The 22,860-nt window shown below is 40.2% G+C and overlaps 1 protein-coding gene across 1 annotated transcript in view; it reads right to left on the minus strand.

Moving 5' to 3' along the window:
- The window catches only part of MAMDC2 (MAM domain containing 2), a 55,699-nt gene extending 39,809 nt beyond the window's left edge, over nucleotides 1-15,890 (minus strand). The window contains exons 1-2 of the mRNA XM_077790285.1: nucleotides 15,792-15,890; nucleotides 15,548-15,661 (exon numbers count right to left, since the gene is read on the minus strand). Of these exons, the coding sequence (XP_077646411.1) occupies nucleotides 15,548-15,661; nucleotides 15,792-15,822 (145 nt within the window). The 5' untranslated portion in view covers nucleotides 15,823-15,890. The remainder of the gene's footprint in view (nucleotides 1-15,547; nucleotides 15,662-15,791) is intronic.
- Between the last annotated feature and the right edge of the window lie 6,970 nt (nucleotides 15,891-22,860).

Consider the following 22,860-nt stretch of genomic DNA (forward strand, 5'->3'; position numbering starts at 1 on the left):
ATCTTATTGGGCACTTAACACTTTTCCAAATGAGTGGCTCCCTTGCAAATGTACACTTGACATTTGAGTATGCTCAAAATCTAGTCAAAGAGGCCCAAAATGTACCAGCAGATCTGGCCTCACCTCCTCACAGCTGGCTGTTAGTACCCAAGAGTGGTCTCAGATGGATGCTCTGGAATAAAGGACACTGTGACACTACCCTCCTGTTGCCTCCCAGTTCCTGTGGCCATTTTTCAGTGTGGTGGTCTTCCTGTGCTGGTTGTAGTATCAACTGTATGAACACACAAGCCTAACTAAGCAGTATGTGCCTCATATTTATTCTGAATAAAAACAACTATGCAGAAAATAAAGCCTGCAGAAATAACTTTGCTATATCTGCCAAGTTTGTGTGGTCTTTCTAAAAACAGTCCTTAATCCACATCTTCTGAGAATGCCTTTTAGTGTCATATTTGCCATCAAGTATAACTCAGAAGTTGAGATAAGGCAAATGCTGGAATGCTTGAAGGCGTTACCAAAGTTCATACAGCATCAACAAACACATTCAGTGCCGATCCCAAACACATGTTCTCTGTGTCTGCAGCTTCCCCAGAAAGAACAAATTCTCTGCTCCAAAAGTATTTTCTGCAAACACGTGTCCCTTGACGGGAAATGGGAGCCAGGAGCTCATACTGGGCACATGTGAGTGCTCCCACACGCTACTCACAGCACCGACAGGAGTGCTGGTGTCTGGCCGGTCACTGGCAGTGACTCACTGCTGTGTTTCTAGTGAAACAATTCAAGAAACAGATTTTCAAGCCTGCCCCTGCAACTGATCCCAGCAGTTTAGCAGTTTAGCTGTTACACTGTGGAGTCAGAAACTTCTGCTGCTTGCAGAGAAAGCTCATTGTTTACTGAAGAAATCTGCAGTTCTGTTCATCCAAGAAGTATCAATGGACATCTCTGGGAATACAGAGATAATTAATTCCTTATTAAATGTTAATGAGTGATTAGACTAGCTGGACAACTGCTATTTTGGGTTCAAATTTCACACACAGGCTGCTCAACTCTTTAAAACAAAAAGGTGTAGGACTGTCTTTCCAGCCTCTGCCCCAAGCTACAGACTCAAATAGCATCAACAGCTGCTTCATAACACACACATGAGATTTGCCATGAAACATGGCATCAGTGCAATCTTCTGACATGGTCCTCAGCCTCTCCCTCTGCTGTGAACCAAGAGAAAGACCAACGTCCAGAGCACACAGAGGGGGAAACTCCCAGAGCTGCTGCTCCTCCACACTTCAGAAGATGAGCGTAAACTAGGCCACAGAGTAGATGTTTGCCAAGTTGGAAAACAAGGGGAATATTTATAACTATTGAGAAGTCAGAAAAGACAAAAAGACAACTTTTCAATGCATGATACTGAAATAACCCAAAGTACTGAGCCCTATAGCTGCAGTGCTCTGAGGAAGGAAAGAATGCACAAGAGCTCACATACCAATCTTCAAAAGCCTGGTCTCTAAGGCGACCAAGAAGCTGATAAAAGCTGACCTTGTATGAAACAATTACCTAAGGCAAAAAGTCTTCACATTCTGAATTTAGGAAAATGTAATGACACAAGAATGCTGCAAAGAACTTTGCTATATGCATTTTTGCTATATGCATTTTTCTTTTTTCATTTAAAAAAATTATAATTGGCGTGGGGGGGGGGGGGGGGGGGGCAAAAACAGTGTCCTGCAAATAGGTAACTAAATTTTCTGAAACATTCTGAAAGATTCATAGAGGCTCCTGCACAAAAGGAATGACAGAAGTCGGAGGGTCTGCAAAACCTTACCAAGTTTTTTTAGTAAATTACAACCTTGACAAGCATATTGGTGTGTTTGTTCCTGACCTGCTATATAAACACAAAAGAGTGGGTTTTGGATAAAGGGATAGGGTAAAAGAGAAGAGGGAGAGAGATGTTAATTAGAGAAGGAGAGAGAGAGAAAGAGAAGAAGGAAGAAAGAAAAACATGTCACCAGTCCTGGCTCTAGTATTGAACTAGCTGGGATGTCCAGAGTCCAAGAAGTGCCCAAACACTCGGGCTTTGTGGAGTTACCTTTCTAAAAGTATGTTGTCCTTGTCCTGGAGATAAGTTTCTTGCCTTCTATGTAAATCAGCTACCATACATGGTACATTGTTTTAGACCTTTATGGAAAAGGTCCAGGGGGCTTCAGTGGTTTTTGGTAGTCTTAATTTCCCCTTACAGTCCATACCCATTTCTTGCCCTCAATTCTGTGCCTGCACTGTACTGTGTTGTGCTTATCTCCACATTATTATTATTAAATATTATGCAGTTGTGCAATAAGCTGGTGAGATAGGAGAATAAAGCAGTAAGCATAGACTAGTTCATTACAGTTGGTGTTTTAAAAGCAATTAATTTAATTAATTGCTTTAGATGAAAATTTAAAATATGTCGCAAATGGAGAAAATAGAAAAATCAATTATTTGGAGTATTACTTATATAATCAGTTTGACTTTAATCTGACCAGGGAATAATTTAATGAAGAATAGAAGTTTGGAACTGAACTACCCATCTCATGCTCATTTATGATGCTCACTGAAGTTGTCACAGTACAGTCCATTCTCCCTCACAGCTTATGACTCTTTGGTTGTGGATACTTGCAGACTGTTGCTGATATAAGACTATCAGTATTAGCTAGAGATGAGGGGCAGCAGAAGTGGCTGATAGAGGACTGACAGAGGTCTCAATATTTCATATTTTTTATAATTCTCTCAGCTTTCTGAAAAAGAATTATTTATTGTTTGGCAATATACTGCCATAAAAAGTTGAGGTAAAGTGAAGAGATAAAGTGATTGGAAAGCAGAGCCATGACTCCTGGTTAAATTTTGAAATTCTATACTGTGTATCAATTCCTCTTTGACCTGCACTCCATCAGCACCCTTTTCAACAGATATACTGTGGTCTACCTATTTAATGCATTCATGGCTTTGGACAATCTAACACTCCTAAACTCCTCTCCATGCTTTTGCAGGGCTGTTTTCTGTCACCTTCAGGCACCTCAGGAGACAAGAGTGACCCAGCAGCACTAATGGAAACCCTGAAGCAGATTCCCTGGGCACATCATGCTACCTCCTCCATGACCTGTGCTTAAATACCACAGACCCCCTGGCCAGATACAGCCTGCAAACATCTCCCTAAAAGACTTCACAGGCTTTCTTCCATTAGCCTAGAGAAAAATATTCCTGTGAGGCCCCTTCTGTCTGCCACCCTTCCCTGCCAGGGGGTACACTGCAGTACAAAACAGCTCATACACACACACTGTACAAAATCAGATGGTACAACCACTGAAGTAGAAAAGATCTTATGAGGATGATTCAGCTAGTGCAGATGTCCAGCAGGCAACAATTCCATTTTCCAGCAAGTTTAAAAGATAAAGTAGGAGTTTTTTTCTGTCTTTTCACAGAACTGTTTAAATAATTTTAGGCTGTGGACTTCTTTTGAGATTTCTTACTGGTCTGGGCTTCAACTTTCTCATAGTGGACTACCTGCAGGTCAACCATAGGCATAGTAATTAAACTCCCTTCTAGATGCATAACTAACAGAAAATACAAAATGGTGTCTCTCAAAAAATAAATTCAAAAAACTAGCACAAAATCTAAGCAACATGAAAAGAGAACTTTTTTAACTAACAGAAAAATATCTAGCTGCCCAGCACAGAAAAAGATCCTCATTCCTATGTTAGTAAGGGATGATTGATCATGTAACCCTATTTTTGGCTTCAACACCCATCAGCTGTGAATTTATATTCACTTTATATTCACTCCAAATTTATACAAAAACAAACACTGATTACAGCTCTCAGATTTTTACCTACATGTGGTAGTCCAAACTACACATACCACTCATTTCCATATAAGATAACTTCACTGTGCAATATTCTCTTTTTCAAACAAACCACAGTTACTGCCCTAATAACTCTCCAGTTTGACACTCAGTTTAAAATAACAACTAGAAGTGGCTATATTTAGAGAACAATCTGGTATTGGTATAAAGCCTCTCATGTTTCCACTCAAGCACACAAGAATATCCTTGGCCAGGAAAGAAATCTCTCTATAAAATTCAAACTCAAATCAATGACTGTATAGGAACTAGAAAAGATTCCTTCATTTGAATTCCTCCTGCTTGTTAGTAAACTTCAACTAAGCTTCTACAATTAGCGCTGTCTAGCTGTATGGATGCATAGTCAAAATGTTAAAGGTTACTCTACATGAAATGCTATAAAGCAACATCTTAAAATTAAGCATTCCTATAGCTACATGTAAGTTTTTTTGAGACTGTCTATAAAGATGTTAATACCTGACAGTGAGCACAGTGAAGCTCAATATTAAGCTGCAGATGCAAACATTAAACATACCCATATGATGACACAGACTGGAAAACACACTTTATTCTGTACCGTGTCAAATGTTATCATTGCTTGTGTCCACATTATTATGTTGCTAAGGCCTACCTCTAAGGGAAGAAAAAAATCTAGTATATCCAGTTTTCTTAAAAAAATTATTTCTGCTATATTTGTTACCTTTTAAAATCCAAGCACCAGGATAGCTGCATTTGCAGATTGTGTTTGGGTATCTCTGTGTACTCTAGCACTCAAGGCAGATTTTACTTCCCTTAAGAACTCAGGAATTTACACAATCAAAAAGTACACTATGTAACATAAGTTACACTATGTAAAAGTTACACTATGTAAAACCATACCCAAATTTGTTCTCTGCTACTCTTTTGGAGTAAACAAAGCTGTAGCTTAAAGCCAGAGCAGTACTAGAAATTCCTAATTTTCTTGCAGTCTGTATTGATTAAATTTTCTGAACTGAACAGTTAAGGATAACACCAAACTGTCAAGCTATATAATGGAAAATTATTTACTATGGAGCATAGACAAACTGTAACAACAACGGCATTACTCAAGTTCTCACTGTTGTTCTACCTTAATCACACAGGACAAAACTGACCATCACCTGACACTTGGGTACACAAATACAATTCTCCTGGGATAAAAAATATCTCAGGAAGATTGTGAATCATGAAGAAATGTGTCACCAGGTACCTGGTCTGCTGGTTCCAGCTCCTACCTAAAGCTTCTAAATTATTGTGATTGTCTCCCACAAGTGTTTACATGTCTAAGGCAGGGAATATACTTTGCTGTACACCAGGCATCTGACACTCAGGGAAAGGAGAGAAGAAGGGATTTGCTAGGAGCAGATGACAGCAATAAATACTGATAATGAATTGCAGGTCAACTTGAGGATACATGGCTTGGGAGAATTAAGGACTCTATATCCCAAACAAATGCAAGGGAGTGAGCACAGACATCTACATCTGTTTCATCACCTGCCTGAACATAGTGATGAGCTGAGAGCAACTCAGAGTCAATATCCATTCATTCATCGGCCTCTCTGCTGGTTCCAGAAAGCAATGATGCCAATTACCATCAACTCTCTCATATGGCCTAAAATGAACTCAATTCACTTTGGCCAAACAGCTGCAAAACAGTGGTCTCAGTCAAGGAGGTTCATGTGCAGAATGATCTGCCAAGAGTGATTAGATGGAGCACAACTATTTTATTAAAACTTCCTCAGGATAACAACCATGTCTAAAACAGAACACGCCAAAGGCAAGCTTTCAAAAGGAAATTACTAAAAAAGTAGGAAATTATAAAGAACAGATCCTGTCACAAAATGCATCACAGCACTCTACATTTTATCCTATCTGCTTCCCATAAAATTCTCCAGTGATGAGCATTAGAAACATTAGCTACATGACAATCAAGCTCCAAAGATACCAGTAAGTAGCAAGTTCTCCATATACGAGATCATTAATCTAAAAGGATCTACAACAAACTCATTTCTTCTCTTCCATGAGTGTGCAGAGATTTCATATACACATATATATAAATGGATCAGGCATCTACACATAGCATGTGATTATTCTGTTTAATTCTTAACTTTGAAAGGAACCAGAAATTCTTATGTTCTTTTGCTATGCATGAAGATATCTCTGAAAGGCCACTGCAGTAAGGCTTTTTTAACTTTTAGTCAAAAATATGAAGATGCCACAGATTCACAGCATAGCTGGTTGGAAGAAACCTCCAGAAATCACGTGTTCTGACCCTCCTGCTCAAACAGGGCCACCTACAACCAGTTACTGAGGACAATGTCCAGATAACTTTTTAGTATCAGCTAGAATAGGGACTCCACAGCCTCAAAACCAGCCTCACAGTGAAAGAGCGCTTCCTAAAGTTCAGAGGGAGCATTCTGTGTTGCAGTGTGTGCCCATTGCCTCTGGTCCTGTCACTGGGTACCACTGGAAAAAGTCTGGCTCTGTCCCCTTTTCACCCTCCCTTCAGGTCCTTCTATTTATTAATAATATAGACTTCCCCCTCAACCCTTCTTTTCTCCACACTGAACAGTCTTGCAGACTTTTATCACACAAGAGATGCTCCAGTCTCTTAATCATCTTCATGATCTTTCATTGGCATCTCTCCAGTATGTCCATGTCTCTCTTATACTGGGAAGGCCAGAATTGGATAGAACTCCAGACAGAGCTCCAACAGTGCTGAACTTCTGTTTGAGGAAGGGTCACTCTTGAGCTGCTGGCAACACTGCTAATGCAGCCCAGAACACCATGAGCTGCCCTTGCCACAAGGGCACATTGCTGACTCATGTCCAACCTCATATCCACCCAGGCTCCCAGGGCCTTTTCTGCTTAGCTGTTTCTAACTAGGCCACAATATAAAAAACATGGAATGTTTTCTCAAAACACCTTCCAGCGCTCACAAATCTTGCAGTAACCATAAAGATTTTAAGTCAAAGTGACTTTGCCTTACAAGTACCTATAACTCTTATGAGGCTGGTTGGATCCTTATAGCGAGGCACCATTCTCATCATCTAACCCTGAAAAGGACACACAGATCTTAAAGTGGTGCTTGCTGCATTCCACAGTTCTCTAACCCAGAGAAAGCACTCATCCCACCTGTTGACTCCAGCCCTTTTCAAGGGCCTTCTCAAGTTGTGTTCATGGTAATTTCTGAAAAGCAAGCAACCATGTTCCAGGCTAGAATAAATGTGAAAGCGGTGAAGTGAGTTATATTTTCATTACCAGATCTACAAATGAATTAGTAAGTACATTGGACAAGTAAGGTTCCCCATCTTATGTATCTGCTGAGGATTTATACTGCAAGTGGAAAGTGCTTTTTGGAACATTTAAGAATTTTATTGAAGAAAAGTGTTTACAGAGTAAATCTAAATTTTGTTTAGTGCATTAGAACATGATCTTAAATGTTATGATTAGAAAACAGGGAAATCTACTTATTCACAGGTATGATCAGGTATAATTGTCTGGCTTCCTTACTCTCCAGGCATAACATCTTGCCACAAATGCATTAGCATTTCCTTAGACTTTACTGTCATGCAGAAGCCTACTCCAATCTTTCTGAACCATGAGGGATAGACAAGGCAACAGTCTCACAGTATTGATCAATTGTTAGTGATGCAACATCCAAAAAATAAGAGAATCTGAAAAATGGATAATTACTTCCTTCAACAGCTTCATATCTCACTATGGTTTTGTATACAACAGCTGTAAACTGTCCTTCCACTTCTGTAGCTCTTTATGCATTTTTAATATCAATACAGTTTGTGGGCCAGGACATTTGAAGAAACTTGGCATGTCACAAGAGTGCCTCTTAAAACATTTTAACAGTTTGCTAATTGAAAACTGTGAAGACTCTGTTTCCTACAAGATTTTTGCTAATGTTTCAAATGGAAATCTAATTACCATGATTCATGGTTATTTTCATACTAGACTTACAAGGTTTTCAGAAGAGAGTGAAGTGCTAGTAACATGTAGTTCATACTTTATCTGAGAATATATCTATTTAAAACAACATTCAAAGTACACCAACACAATTACTCACACTTGTAGTCTCAAATACTATTCTTGAGCTACATTTGGCAAAGGAAAATGTGTTGGAGGAAAGGAACAGCCATAGAGCATAGAATACACTCTGTTAATCAAAGACCACTATACTGTTGGGTAAAATTGTAGGAATCTTTGGCTTGATTACGATGTGAAGAAGGACTACTGTAATCATATGTTAATCTCTGGCTGTCTAGAGACACAGTGGAAGATGGGGTAAAAGAGACTTACTCTTTTCAATGGGAGCAATAAAATTCTTCAAATTATATAAAGGATTCTAAGCAATCAAAGAATTATATAAAATTACATGGATAACTGTGGCCTTTTATTTGGCCTTCTGTAGCATAACAACTAAAAAGTATTATTAAGACAGTAAAAACTTAAACGTTAAAGGAAAATCTGACTAGTTTTTAAAGTATAATTTTTGTGAGATGTAACCACAGAAAATTTGGCCTTATTTGGTAAGTTTAATCAGTCAAGTAATTATAGCTTTTCTTGTATTGCTCTTGCACACAGTGGCTGGGGACAAAATGTCTCAGAAAGTAACGTAATGAGAGAGCTCCAAAAAAAGTGAATAAAACCAACTAGTTGTAACTGGTTTGGACTTACTTTTTCAATAAGCTTCCAAATATTTCTACTCAATAGCATCCTAAATAATAAGACTATTAGGACATTTTCAGGCTGAGTCTATTAAAGTTTTGAACAGTCTGGACCATGTGCAAGATGAAGAAATCTTCTTTACTAGTAGAAATGCTTCTGGAGTGTCTGTGATTATCCTTTCAGCACAAGTGCAAGCTTACTTTTCCTCACTAAAGATCTTGACTCACATTGGATCTTGTCCAAAATTTATAGTGAAAATTTCTTTCCTTCCCTCCAAAAAATGAACTGGCAAATGATTTGCTTTCCTCTTCATTTTTCAAAATGATTATGCATGTAGTGTAATAGGTGCAACAACCACAAAGTACTGCCTAATAGCACTTTTACTGATGAAAAAACTCATGCCACGCTGCATCTTGAAATTCCTGAAAGAAACTTAACTTCAGTTCATTTGCATCTTCCATTCTTTTTCAGAAAGCTGAAAATATTTCTAGCAGTTTTCAGTGATTTCTCAATGTCTGTACTTGAATTTTAGCAAATTTCAACAACATCTGCAAGGCCAGGTGTAAATGCAAGTTGTTTATTTGACTGAGATGATTTCACGTCCATCAGAGCTCCCAAATTCTCTTTTGCCCTCCTACAGTTTTGTTTCTTTTTTTTTTCTTTTTTTTTAAATTCAAGTGGCAAATTATCTATTTTCAGTATTTTCATGAAAAAAAAAAAGTCCAGCCTATTGTCAGAAGTGCAAGGTATATTCAGTAAATATTAATTTTCTAAGAGTCATCCTCCTGCTCTTGTGGCTAAATTCCATGGCTCAATGTAAAATGCACTACAACAGCTGTTGACTCTGTAAGTGCTGAATCAGTAACAGCTGTATGTGAAAACACACTTATGGGAATGTTACTATTCTGTGGAGAAGAGGAATGCTTTGAAACTCATCTCTCATGTAGTGACTCACTGACAACAATTTAGGCTTTGTTTCTTCCCCTACCCCTGCACAGGCAACTGCTGCTGAAGCTCTTGATGGACATAAAGCATTCTTGGCAGTCCTTTTTTTTCTTTTTTTTTTTTTTTTTTGCACAAGACATGCCTCTAAAGATAGGGAAAAAATACACTAAGAACTGTAATGTGGGCATAGCTCATTAAAAATGCTATTACCCAGAAGCCTAGGATGGAAGTTATACCAGGGCAAGCATACTGGGATCAGCAAGACAAGGGATAGGCTGGAGCAAGATGGAATGTTCCTCACACATGGTACTACCATTAAGCTGCCAGTAACAGCCTGAACAGGGAAACAGTATGAAGAAACAAGTTGCTAACACAAGAGTGGTGGCTGAGTAGTCAAAGTCAAGTGTACAGGAGAAATGGCATCAGAAGTAAAGGAAAACAAGAAGAACATGAAATTCTAAGTGTGAAAGAAGTATATGAGTCAACCTTTCTTTCCCTGCTCCTCAGAAAGGACAGCTGTCACTCCAAATTCAATTACTGCGGCCAGGAACACCAACATTTTAATTATCAGGACAAGGCAAAACAGACCATGTGCCAATCTAAGGGCTTCTATCCTCCATCAAACTGGTCTCGATGCAGAGATGCCCTGGCTACAGGTTTGGAAATCCAAAACCAATAAGTTCCTGTGGCAGGGTGAATTCAACAACTGTAGCTAGGTACAAGCTGGTGCAAATCTCCTTGACTCCCAAGTACACAGTGATCTCACAAAAAACACGTAAGACCACTTGTGTCATTACAAGAATTGTACAAAGCCAGCAATGTTACAACTTTTTTTACATTTTCAGATTATGTACTTCCCAATGTACAGGAAAATACTGTAGATAGATGGAAAGAAAAATAAGATCTCAAATGTGCTAATTTATTTGCCAATAGGTTTGTATCAGAGCATGACAGAGCCCACATCAGACACAAACTGTGCTGTGCCACACAAGCCACACAAAAAAACTAGAATTGCCAATTATCACCTGCTCCATTACTCTGCATATTACAATCACATGATGTGACATTCAAGATCACAGAGCTCAGATCAAAAGAGGTCAATTTTAAGTCATATGGCACAGCTGTAAATACAAGCTATTTAAATGGTATGCAGGCAATGTTTAGATTTGAGATTCCTTATGCTGGTGCTCTCATGCCTGACTTATCTGATGTCCTGCAATAGCTGTCCTGTCTCTTGAAATTATTTTCCATAAATTTTTAAGTGTAGCTGTGTGATAAATATGTTCCAACATACAAACTTCAGTTTCCTGAAACTACTGTTAATGATGTTGCTTGCTCACTAGCTTTCCATAAATTGTTACCTAATGGATGCTTGTTTGGAGCGTATCACAGGAACAATGTCTCGGAATAATGAGGCAAAAATAGGCATATACTTTAGGAATAAGAAAATAAGGCTGTATTTATATGTAACGTAATCTCGTACTTTTCTGAGTGAAATCTCTTTTCCTTCAAAATATTATAGAAAGAAAAAACATGATTAAAACCCTGAAATGTGTGCTATTAAAATGCATCCTTGGTGACATGAGATATGAAGAAACACACACTTCCAGAATTTTTGAAGGAAAGCAACACACACAAAAATATGCATTTGAAGCTGTCAATAGGTATACAGTTGATACAGCAGTATCAACTACTAGTGATAGTTTTCACTAGTGTTTAGTGTTTAATGTGTGATGGTGTTTCAGTGCCACAAAACTCATTAGGCACATTTAACAGTGATCACGTACTTTTGGAACACATTGCTAATATAAATAAAATCTCTTCCCTATAGATTGCTGTTGTAATAGACAAGTTTCTTATCTAGTGCTTAAATCCAGGCAAGCAGGTGCAGCATAGCAAACTCCATTAGGGCAGAGTTAAGCTGAAAGCCAAAATGCACACTATTTTTAGCACCATTAAACTGGTCTCTGTTAGAGTGAAAGGCAATGGAAAACCAAACATACCCACAGTTCACACAAAGTGCTGTACAGATATTCTAAGTAAAAATGTAAACATTGCCCAGAGTCACAGAAAAGACATGCCACAGTTATTGTGTCTAATTAAATTTATCTGTAATACTGTTTGTGAGCAGGATGTTCTTACCATCAGGTTATGGCCAGCTCTGTGCTGGACACAGCTAAGAGGAATGCAAAAATGCTCAAACCTAACACTTCAGAATGCCTACAACTGAACCAAGGCTGTGTTTCCTACTGCTGTTATAAGTGGATCTACATGGTTTTATTCATTACTCTATTCAGGATTACTGCCTATTACACGCATCATCTTCCTTTGTTTCAAAGACCATTCCAGATTTGCAGAGCCTGTCTGTGGTCTAAAATAACTGTGCAATTTGGTTAAAGAAAATTTCAAGATTATTTGAGATATCTTACAATTTGACAGTATGTATTAGAATTAACTGGTACTTTCCTTGCCCACATTAATGCTGTGGACAAAGAAGTGAATTCTTGTGGAAATCAACCACTACGCATCTGCAAAGCTCTATGCCCCAAAATAACTGGACATGAACTCATGCTTCATACACCTGTAGGTGTTAGAACCAGCATGGTGTTCAAACTTCTCAACTATCTTTAACTACTATAGTAGCAATGGATATAGATGTGATTTTTAAATTTCCTATCCATTGGTTGAATTCAAGAGTTTAATCTTTGTCTTATATTCTGAACTTTAAGTAAAATTATCTGTTCAGAGGCATCATGAATGCAATAACATTTCTGCAGGCATGCCTACACCACTGAAATGAAAATGGACCATTGTCCCCTCTGTTTATGTATAGGAGAAACTCACATAAAGCTTTCAGATCTTATCACTGGTAACATACAAATTGATCTGTTGCTCATTTCAGAAGCAGGACTGCACTATGATGATCTCTTCCTGAGCAACAACATTACTATGTTTCTTGTGTAGTTGGTATTCTACAAACACACAAAGCAGACTGTGTTGCATGGAATTTCCCATGCTACACTGAAAACAGAACTGGCTCCTTTGGGAGCACACTGCCTCAAGCCTGATGCTGTACTTAAGCAGCGTGGGCCATGACCTCAGTTGGGTGTGCTTCCCAGCCCACCCCAAGGCTCACTAGACATTTGTATCCACAGTTTTTTCTGCGTGTTACATTTTTCATTGCCTGGTGTTTGTCTGCTAAAGTCATTAGAGTTCTAAAAGTCAAACACCAAGCCAGCCAGTGACTGAAAAAGCTGACAATTAAAAAAAGCACCTTGATATGCTTGAAGGTCCTATTCCTGAATTCAGAGTCATGTGAGAGAGTTTGACACTTATGCAGGGTTTCACTGAAACAGGGATATTATGGAAGCACAGGTCAACTGGACAGATGTCTGAATTGTTTCTTGTGTAGCTGTTCCTACAGACATCCACTTCACTAGGGCCTGATTTGCCAGTCTTGAGTAAAGCACTTAACAGTGAAACAGCTATCATTTGTAGCATTGAGTATTTTCTTTTGATTTACACTTGATTAAAATAGGCCCTAAAATGCCAGTTACAAGTATCAAAACTTTACCTAAAAAATTAAATTTTTTTAAATTATGAAAATTCTAAAATTAAACAAAAAAATTATTGTATGCTGGAACATAAACAGAACACTAAAGAGAAGCCAGAAACATTTAAAAGAGCAGAAACATTTAAAACAGCACCTGAACCTTAGAAATATCTTCATTTAAGTGGGACTGTGTAGCTGCAAACAAAAGCAAAATTTACACTTTCTTTCTGTGTGCCCTGCCCATCAGAAGATACTGGCTTCCTTGGCAACTGGGCAAAATACTTTCAAGTATGGAGTGGAAATTTCTGGGCATGGTTTTAGTTATATTTACTTCACGTTGACAGTCTGGCACAAGACTAGACTATTGAGAGATTTATAAAATGCAAGAACTTACACTGCGAGTCAGATAATCCCTCTGAAAGACCCACTGAATGTAATTCTATACAAGAAACAACAAAGTAACTTTGAAGCAATGCAAGAAGTGGAACAATTCAAAGCTAAACTGTGTCTCCTGTTCTTAACTTCCTCTGTTGTCTCAGTAAATTACCACATATACATACGCTGACCAGCAAGTACCAGGACGCAGTGCTACAGTGCTGCCAAAAGGGGCATGGGTTTATAAGACAAAAGAATGGAAGAGAATCTAAGGAAGACTAGTTTTGCACACCTACTGTGTAGATGAGAATTACTCCTTTCAGCTAGATTTAGTTGTGATTCTATTAATGTATTTCTAAGGAGAAATAATAACATAATACCTTGTGTACTGAATGTTTGCACAGAATGTCTTGCTACGATCAAATTACAGACTGCGGAAAAACTGTTTATAATGGAAATGCTGACTATAAGCATAGAACTATGCCTATTACAAAAGCTGGTATACCACATATTCTCCCAGAGTATAACAGTTCAGTTATGTATCTCTGAAAATAAGATGTGCAATAATGGAAGCTGTGCAGTTGCTGGTATGTTTGTTTGCAAAGAACGATCAAACTATGGCAACAAAAATTGTGTTCTGTGCACCAAAAAAAGCAAACTGCTGCTTATCCAAATCTCTCAAAGATCCTTATGTCTTGAAACACTGTAGCGTGGATGTGCACAACATGTTATATACCCACTTCTGCAGGTTTTGCTACCAGCAACTCCCAGTCCCTTGGAGCTGAATCAATATTACTATCATGTAGTATAGAAAAAAAAAACTATAAATAGCCTATAAATCACAAGGAGGAAGTGCTGATTTGCAGACAGATAGACTAAAGAGGGCATGGTGTTAGGAGGAATAGCTGGGACAGCAAAGAGGGTTATTAAATTTCCACTAGTACCTTCAAAAATGCAGGAAAATCTATGTATATTTAAATAAATAAACTAGGAAATAAATAAGAGAAAAAGCACGTATTTCAAATATTACATCCTTGCAAGCTTTTCTGAGTTAGAGATTTTTGCACATTCTCAGTCTACTGACTAATATAAAAAGTAATAATGAAGGTGACTTATTTTGCATAGGCGAGAACTGGGTGTGAATCCAGGGAAAAAAACAGTTTTTCTCAACTGAGAGACAAGTGGAATACAAAACTGGACCAGCCAGTTTTGAATGGAGCACTGATTAATAGTTTCTGAGGGATTGTCTATCTCTGTTTATCTGTAGTCACCTCTTCATTATTCTTGGCATCTGTTTTTGGGCTTAAAAACTTTAAAACACATAGTCCCTTTTTCTGTGTGAGCACAGCTTTCACTTCATGAATGACAATTTGGTGAGAACATAATCAAAAATTATTTTATCACCCAGTTACAACGATGCTGTGTATATTTTTGTTTAGTCTTTTATTCATGTAGATTCTGTCATAAATTGGAGCCCACACTGAGAACTTAACAAGTAGTTATAGTTGCAAGAAAACTGTGCAGTGACTGACTATGCTTTTCAATAGCATTAAGTCTTGTAAAGCCTAATACAACTTACTGAAAGACTTAACTATTTCTGTTGAACTGGAGGTACTATAAATCGGAGAAAAGTCTAAACTGAACATGTTGCAAAGACACTCTTGCCAAAGATTGTCTCTTGCCCTGGAAATGCATCCACTTTTGGAGTAGAACCCAAAATACATTTAGAAAAAAAAAATAATGCGTAAGGAATGCATAAGGAAAATAATGCATAAGGAATGGGACCAATGCGACCGGTTTTTTAGAAAGAGGACTTGATAAAGGACACCTTTTCCCAACAACACGTGAAAGACAGAGAAAGAAAGGAGATCTCTGAGGCGTCTTGCAGAAACCTGCAGAGATACCTGTGCCGGGGGAGTGTAGATGCCTCCCAGCAGGGCCTGCCTGTTGGCAGGGGACTGTCACCCACACGGGAGGGGCCCGACGGAAAGCCGAGCGGCGCGGCACGGCCGGCAGCAGCGGCACCCCGAGCTGCCGCCGCCCCGCCGCGGGCTCCGGCAGCGCCGGGCGGGAAGGTGAGCGCGGGGGAGCCGCGCCCGGAGCGGCGGCGCTCTCACCTTCCCCGTGCAGAGTCCAGGGCAGATGCGCGTAGTCCCACTGGTAGCCGCAGGCGTTGTCCTCGAAGGTGCACGACCCGGGCGAAGGCAAGGCCGCCCCGGCGAGCCGTAGAGCTGCAAGAACAAAAACGAGCCCCGGTCACGGCGCGCTCGGCCCGGGGGCTGCCGGCCGGGCGCCGCCGCTGCGCCCGGAGCAGCGCCGGGCGCGTCCCGGGCGGGCGGGAGGCGGCCCCGCCGCCCTTACCGTGCGCGGCCAGCAGCCAGAGCCGCAGCATCTTCCGCGCCGGGGCCGCGCTGGCGGCGGCGGGAGAGCGGCCGGCCCGGGCACCGTGTGCGGCGAGGCTGAGCGCGGCCGCTCGGCTCCCAGCGCGGCCGGGCAGGCAGGGGAGGGACGGGGAGGGACCGCGGACACCGCGGGTGGGCGGCCCGTCCCACTCCTCTCGCCAAGCGGGGTCGGCCCCGACGGCGGCTCGAGGCCGAAGTGGCTGAGGCTGGAGTGCCCTCCAGAGTGGGGGTTACCTCATCTCCGGGCAACCTGCGGAAGAGTACCACCCCCTAGGAAGCGAAAATGTGCTTTCTTACGTTTTAGTGGTTTTTTTCCCCGCGTTTCAGCTTGTATGCGGTGCATCGCTCCAGTCATTGCTGGGTACCGTCACTGGGTACTACCCGAAGAGTTTGGCTCTGTCTGACGTACTCGCTGTCAGGTGTTTGTGCACAACCGCAACATGCCCACTCAAACACATATGCAGAGGACAAAGGGGCTCCCGTGTTACCACACCTTGCCCTTCCGACCTTCCCTTCCGCTAAACCTGACCTTCAGAGTGCAGGGTACGCTGGCACTTTAAGCTAAGAATGGTCCAGCAGCTGCTGATATGCTCCGAGTGATGTAGTTCATACGCTTATAGAATAACTCAGGACTAGACCACGAGAGATGTCCAGTCCAAACCCAGCCCAAGCAGAGGCAGCTTTGAGCTTAGACCAGGCTGCACAGTCAGGGTTTGATAACCTCCAAGGCTGGTGACACCTGCCTGGGCCCTGACTCCAGTCCTGGGCTGTTTTTGTGGGGAAAGTGTTTCTTCCTTGTGAATGCTCTGAATTTCCACTGTTTCAGCTGTGCTGCTCCCTCTCATTCTCCAGCCATGCACCACTCTGATAAGTCCTGATGCTGCATTTCCTCTATCCCTCTCCTGTCCAGGACTGCTGTTGGATGTTGCCAAAGTTATTGCTCTTCCCAGCTGAACCCTCTCCTCACAGGACAGGGTCTCCAGGCCAACTGCCTCAGTGCCTTCCCTCACCTCACCTCTAAAAGAGATTAAGAGCACTTAATTTGTTGCACTGCAAGTACAGAAATTATTTGTCTAATCAGGACTGCAGCCATAGCATACTTTTCAGATCTGATGGGTGGCACACAGTTGTATTTAAAAGACAGACTTCCATTTTATTACCATATTTTAATATCAAAGCATTCAGTGAATAGGATGACCAGAGACCCTTTTTATTACTCTCCAGGACCATAAAAGGACTTCCAGCAGGAGATGGATATGTGTACATTATTTTTAGGGAAGAGATATTTATGTATTAGATAAGAAACACCTTTTAATGAGCATGTATGATTATGATGGGTAAACCGTCTGTTGTCTCACCTCACACACAGAATGAGGAGAGTTTGATCCTCTATGTATCCTGTGTGGATAAAGAATGTCTGCTTTCTAAGCCTTCAAATTGAGTTACCTCAAGTAATTCTGGCCAATTTCAGTATCTCCATGAATTAATTTCAGTTCTAAGGTACTTCATTAGCTAAATTTCTCCAGCAGCTTTGACACATGCCCATTTTTACACCGGATTGAGTATAGGGCATTATCTAGAATACACCATTTCTGAAAAGCTGATGGCACAAATAGCCAACTGATACTAATGACTCACCAATATAAGCACTCACTTAGAACAGCTGAAGTGGCTAATGGCCTCAGTTTTTTCCTTGCTGATATCCATGATGTTCCACCTCTTAGCAGAGATGGCGTAGCTGCACATGTCAGCCACCAAAGTTTACAGCACTACGTGTAAACTGGTTTTCAAACTGGCACCTCCAGCTTCCTGCAACCTCTCAGGAGCCAAGGAGGTAGCAGGTGAGTGTGAATGAGATGACACTAAAGTTTCTGAAACTGATGTAAAACCTTGGTGGCCCACTGCACACTTTTCCGAGAACTGCATAGAAGACATTTTCCTTAATAACTAATTTGTAAAAGCATTTTGCCCCTTATTGACTCATGTCTCCTGAAATCTCACCCCATCCTTTCCTGCTGATTTAATTAGGTTGTTCTCTTCATATTAGGGAGCAACATAATCAAGGCCATGCTAACCAGGCAATCTCACAAGGGAAAACAAATGTCGGAAGTGTCATTAATTTTTATATAGGAGTATTTGAGAGGTACAAGAGGCTTCCACAGATGGCCAAGTTTAATTCCACAAGCATTTACCCAGTTTGCTCCTAAGCAGGCAGGAAATGGGTAAGCCACATTTGTCCTTACTGCCTTTTGAGGCCGAGGATGCAGAGATCTGGGATAAGGCAGAAGGCCAGTTATACCTCCTGTCAATTCCTATTACCAAGTGAGCTTGCTTTAAGTACAAAGTTAATCCACAGGCTACCATTTGACTTTTATTAATTTGACTCCATTTTTGCAGATTAACTGCAACACCAGAGAAGGAGACGAGCAGCAACTAGTCTGAGCTTTTCCAAATTCTCTGCACAGCTACAAGTACTGTCCTCTCCAGTGTTTGCTTTGAAATCCTGGAAAATACACTTAATAAAAAAACCTCTTTGCATGCCCAGGCACATCCAAACTTTCCACTTGTTCTCAGACATTGGACACCAGTGCTGTTCTCAGTTGGAAAGGGATATCAGGACTGGAAAAGGAAATGAGGTCTTGTAGTACCTTTCAGTGTTCAAACTTCAGTCTTCTTGTATACATGTGTTAATATTATTATTTTACTCTTTTTATGCTTTAATCGAACTATAATCATGCATGACACTTTACAAGTCTACTTAGGCAGAAATCCTGGCATCTTTTTGTTTTTATATTTATCTTCAGTAAGAACAATACAAATAATTTGAGCCAAGATAATCTAATCTAACTTTGCTTTGGTATACCCATACTTCTTATATCCTTTGCCCAGTGTGTCTGTCATTTACAATTCCAGATGATTCTGATCTTGCCTATGAGCCAGTTTCTGCAGCTGCTGTCTTCTCCATTCTCTGGAAGTATGTCATGCTGTAGGAATACTTCCAATGGAAAGGTAGAAGGTACTAGCAGCCAGTGGCTGTGCTGGACATTTCTACTCCCATATGGTTTACCATTTGAGGGTGGGGTAAGAGAAGAAATGTACCCATGGGATGAGCAGGAAAAACTCCTGGCAGCATTATTTCATTTTTCTGGTTGCTATCACATTGTACTTTTAGCAGCAAACTGAAACTGCCAGCTGAAGCACTGGGGAAATCTCTTCTACTGCTATTCTGGCATGAGCCACATGTGTTTACCAGCAAAGCAGGTACACCTCTGTGCTTTTGGGGATGGCTCAGAGAGGAATGTAATTCACACTCTGAGGAACTGATTCTGTATTATGCTTTGGGATGTCCCTCTTTGCACAGCCCAGTGTGGGTTATTCCTAACAAAATGCACACATTTGTCACGTTGTTTCAACTTATTGTGTCTTGATTCTGTGTATTTACTCTCCTGTGCACTGAAGTTGCATCTACTAATCGATGTGCTGAAAACTACATATGGAGACCCATGGAGCTCTCACTGCTTCTAGTTTGCTGAGAGTGGGTGACTGATCTTGAGGAGCACCTGACTTTGTGAATGGAAACTGCAATCAGTGCTGGGTCACCTGCTGAGTGAAGGGAATCCTGCTGTGACTGAGCTTGGCAGGATTGTCTGCTGCTGAGGGTTGTGATACAGAGCCATGGCAACTTACAGGAGGGGGTTGATCTGTTTTAGACGTCTAGTCAGCATTTGCTGTATATATGTATATATATGAGTTATATGTATATCTGTAAGTAGTGATGTACTTACAGATAGGAATTTAGTTAGTAGCTGAACTGAGCAATCCTTTAAAAATATTCAATCATTCTGTAATATGCAAGGTTCTCATAGTAGGGAAAAGACCAGGAGGCCAATCTCAGGAAAGATAAAGCTGGCATGAAGGCAGTGCTTCGTAAAGCTGACTCTTCGTGAGGGGCAAAAAAGGACTACAGGAACACCCTCTTACATTAAAAGTATTCTCTTACATTAAAATAACCAGACTACTTTTTATAATTTCTGTATTATTTTACTAATATTATGCTTTTCAGACCTCATTTAATTCCACGTAAAGGGAAGCCAGCTGCTGGAACAGAGTGGGCTCATGCTGTACATCATTGTGGTTTCATGAAGAAGAGTAAATGGAACAGTCAAGAATGACACCTGCATGTGGAATTACTAAATTAGTTAATTCCCAGTGATCTGTCACTTCATTAAATCTCTGCTAGAACCAGCAAACTGCAGCTTCCTCTTTCAAAACAAAACAAAACAAAACAAAACAAAACAAAACAAAACAAAGAAAAGAAAAAACCCCACAAAATAAAAAAGGAGACACCATTCAGGTACTAGAGAAATAGCTAGCCACAAAATGCTCAGTTTAATAGCTAATGTATGGTTTACACTGCTCTCACATCAGAGTTCTATGATTTTTTTTTTTTTTTTTAAACCAGGCATCTAGCAGATTATTGGAAATAGTTGATTCATCACCTCTGGAGGAATTTAAAAAACATGTATGTGTACCTCTTAGGGACATGGTTTAGTCAAGGACCTGGCAGTGTTAGGTTAGTGGCTGCATGATCTTAAAGGTGTTTTCCAACCCCTATAATTTTATTATTCCGTGATTCTGTGACTGATTGTACAGTATCTAAACATTGGCTACAAGGCTGAGAATGAGCCTGCTGGCCATCTTGCTCAGCCCAAAGACCTGGGATGGCAGCTGGGCTCAGGAAAAGCTGTAACCCTGTACACATCAGGAATCATGAACAGGTCTTATTCCCTGCAAAGATACCTAGTTTAAAGTCAGGGTCTGGGCTAGTTATCTGAGGACCACATTGGAACAGTGTCCAATTGGTCGAAGTAAACTGTTCATTCCAATATGGACTACCTGTATTCTTCTGCAATTTTTAGCTCTGAAAATAGATTTTTTTTTTTTTCTCAAAAAGCATTCAAGTACCATTATTCTCTTTGGACATTGTAGAATGAATCAGGTAAGAGAAGAAATTGTAAACAAAAATTTGTAATCCAGAAATAACAAAACACCATGGAGAGTAATTTGGACCAGATGATACTGTATAGATGTAAAAGTAAATATAATTAGGCCTATAACATCAAATATGAGCAAATTAACTGATTTAAAACAATCTCTGATTGTTTTAAAATAAGCAACTCTTTCTTATTGTCATGAACAAAAGCCACTGACAACTGCAGAAAACCTTTTATATCAATTGTGTCCCTTTTGTTTATTGGTTCTTGCCTATAATAATATACTTCTAAAATTTCTTTGAGATATCAGCCACAGAAGAAGCAGGGGAATGCCCAGCTGTTCAAAAGCTATTTCATGATGCAGAGGACTGCACAATGAAAAAAAAAATAGGGTTGCCATGGTAAATTATTATTTGTGTACAAATAAATGCCCTGCAGACAGTTTCTCCCTCAGCTGACATTACTTTTGCAGAATTTGTAGAAAAGAGAGGACAAAGCCAAAAATGACAGTATGTGCAGAGATGGAGAAGTGGGGGGAGGGGAGGAAAAAGGAAGTGAGACAAGAAAAGGAAGATTTATTTAGTGCTGTTGAAAATCATTAGTGCCTATGTTTTAGAATTCAGTGAAGTGAACCTGCATGTGCCTTATCTTGCTATAAAATAGCTTTCCAGGGGCTTCTTGAGACTGAAATATTTTGCCCTGTCAGAGGCAAAATTTCTCCCCAAAAAAGTAGCAAAATGCTGCAAAGAACTGTTGCCCTCCTTAAGAGAGCTCTCCTGTCACAGGATTAGTTCAGCTATGTCAGGACCTTTTCTGTCTCCTGAGTCAGAAAAGAACTCTCAGACACCATCTCAGCATTGTATCCTTGGGGTTTATAGTCCCACAGCTGAAAGTTACTGCACTCACCTGGCTGCTGGGCTGGAATTTTGTGTGGCTTGAAGTCATGCAGTACTCCGCCTCTAAGGTGGGTATCTTCTCCTGCCTGTGTCAGACCTTTCTCTTTGCCAGCATGGAACCATTTCTTCTGTTGAAACACGCTAAACAGAGCAAGAATATGTACATATGTACATAAATGAAAGACATGCTCACAGCAATAACAGTCCCAGTTGCAACATCAAATAGAAAGTATATGAAATTGGAAAAAAAAAAAGCCAAAACAAAAACAACAAAAAACAACCAACCCACCACCACAAAGACAAGGGAGCTGACATACATATGGCATTTTTGCCTGAAGGAACTATGGCTGCAGTTTTACAAATTCATTACAAAGTGAAGAATACTCTCTATTTTGCAACAACTGCAAAGGAAATCAGGACAGTCACTCAACACTAGAGATTGCTGAGTATCACAAGAAGTATAGCTTCACTTTTGCAACCATCCAAAGAGGCAGCTCCAGCTGCTTATCATTTTTCTATTTGATATATAACATAAATATATGGGCATGAGATAAAAATATATTTAAAACTGTACAGGCAGGTATTGCCACAGGGTACCCCACTCATGTTAAATGCCAGCATTTCAACAGATTACACACAACAAAGAAAACTCTCTGCAATGTATTGCTTTGATTACAGGTCATAACTTGTTAGCTGCCTGGTGAAAAACCTGAATGGCAGCTCCACTGTGTTCCTGCATTGCCAACTGATCTGACTTCCACCTTGTTTCATGGCCAAAACTGGCCTTTCTTTTCACTGCTACACCAATTTGTTCTTTTCTGTAAATGTTGTGGCACTCAAGCAGTTGTTGAAAATGTTTAGTGCAGCATTTATTACAATCGTAGGAAAAAAGAAATTGCTGGAACAAGAAAGGAGGGAGATGAACATGATGGTTGTTTATTGTTTGGAATCAACCATTTAATTCCTCAGCAAGGGGGCAGCATGCTAATTAGATCAGATGTTTATATATTTAGTGTTGTTTAAACAGTTAAGGCCTGGTTGGCATTTCATATCCCAGTTTTATACTTCTGTCTACTTCCTGGTTTGCCCTGCAGGCTGGTGTGAGAAGAGTGCAGCTTCTCAAACTGAAATGTCTTGT

This window comes from Lonchura striata, chromosome Z (assembly GCF_046129695.1).
Source record: "Lonchura striata isolate bLonStr1 chromosome Z, bLonStr1.mat, whole genome shotgun sequence".
NCBI lineage: Eukaryota > Metazoa > Chordata > Aves > Passeriformes > Estrildidae > Lonchura > Lonchura striata.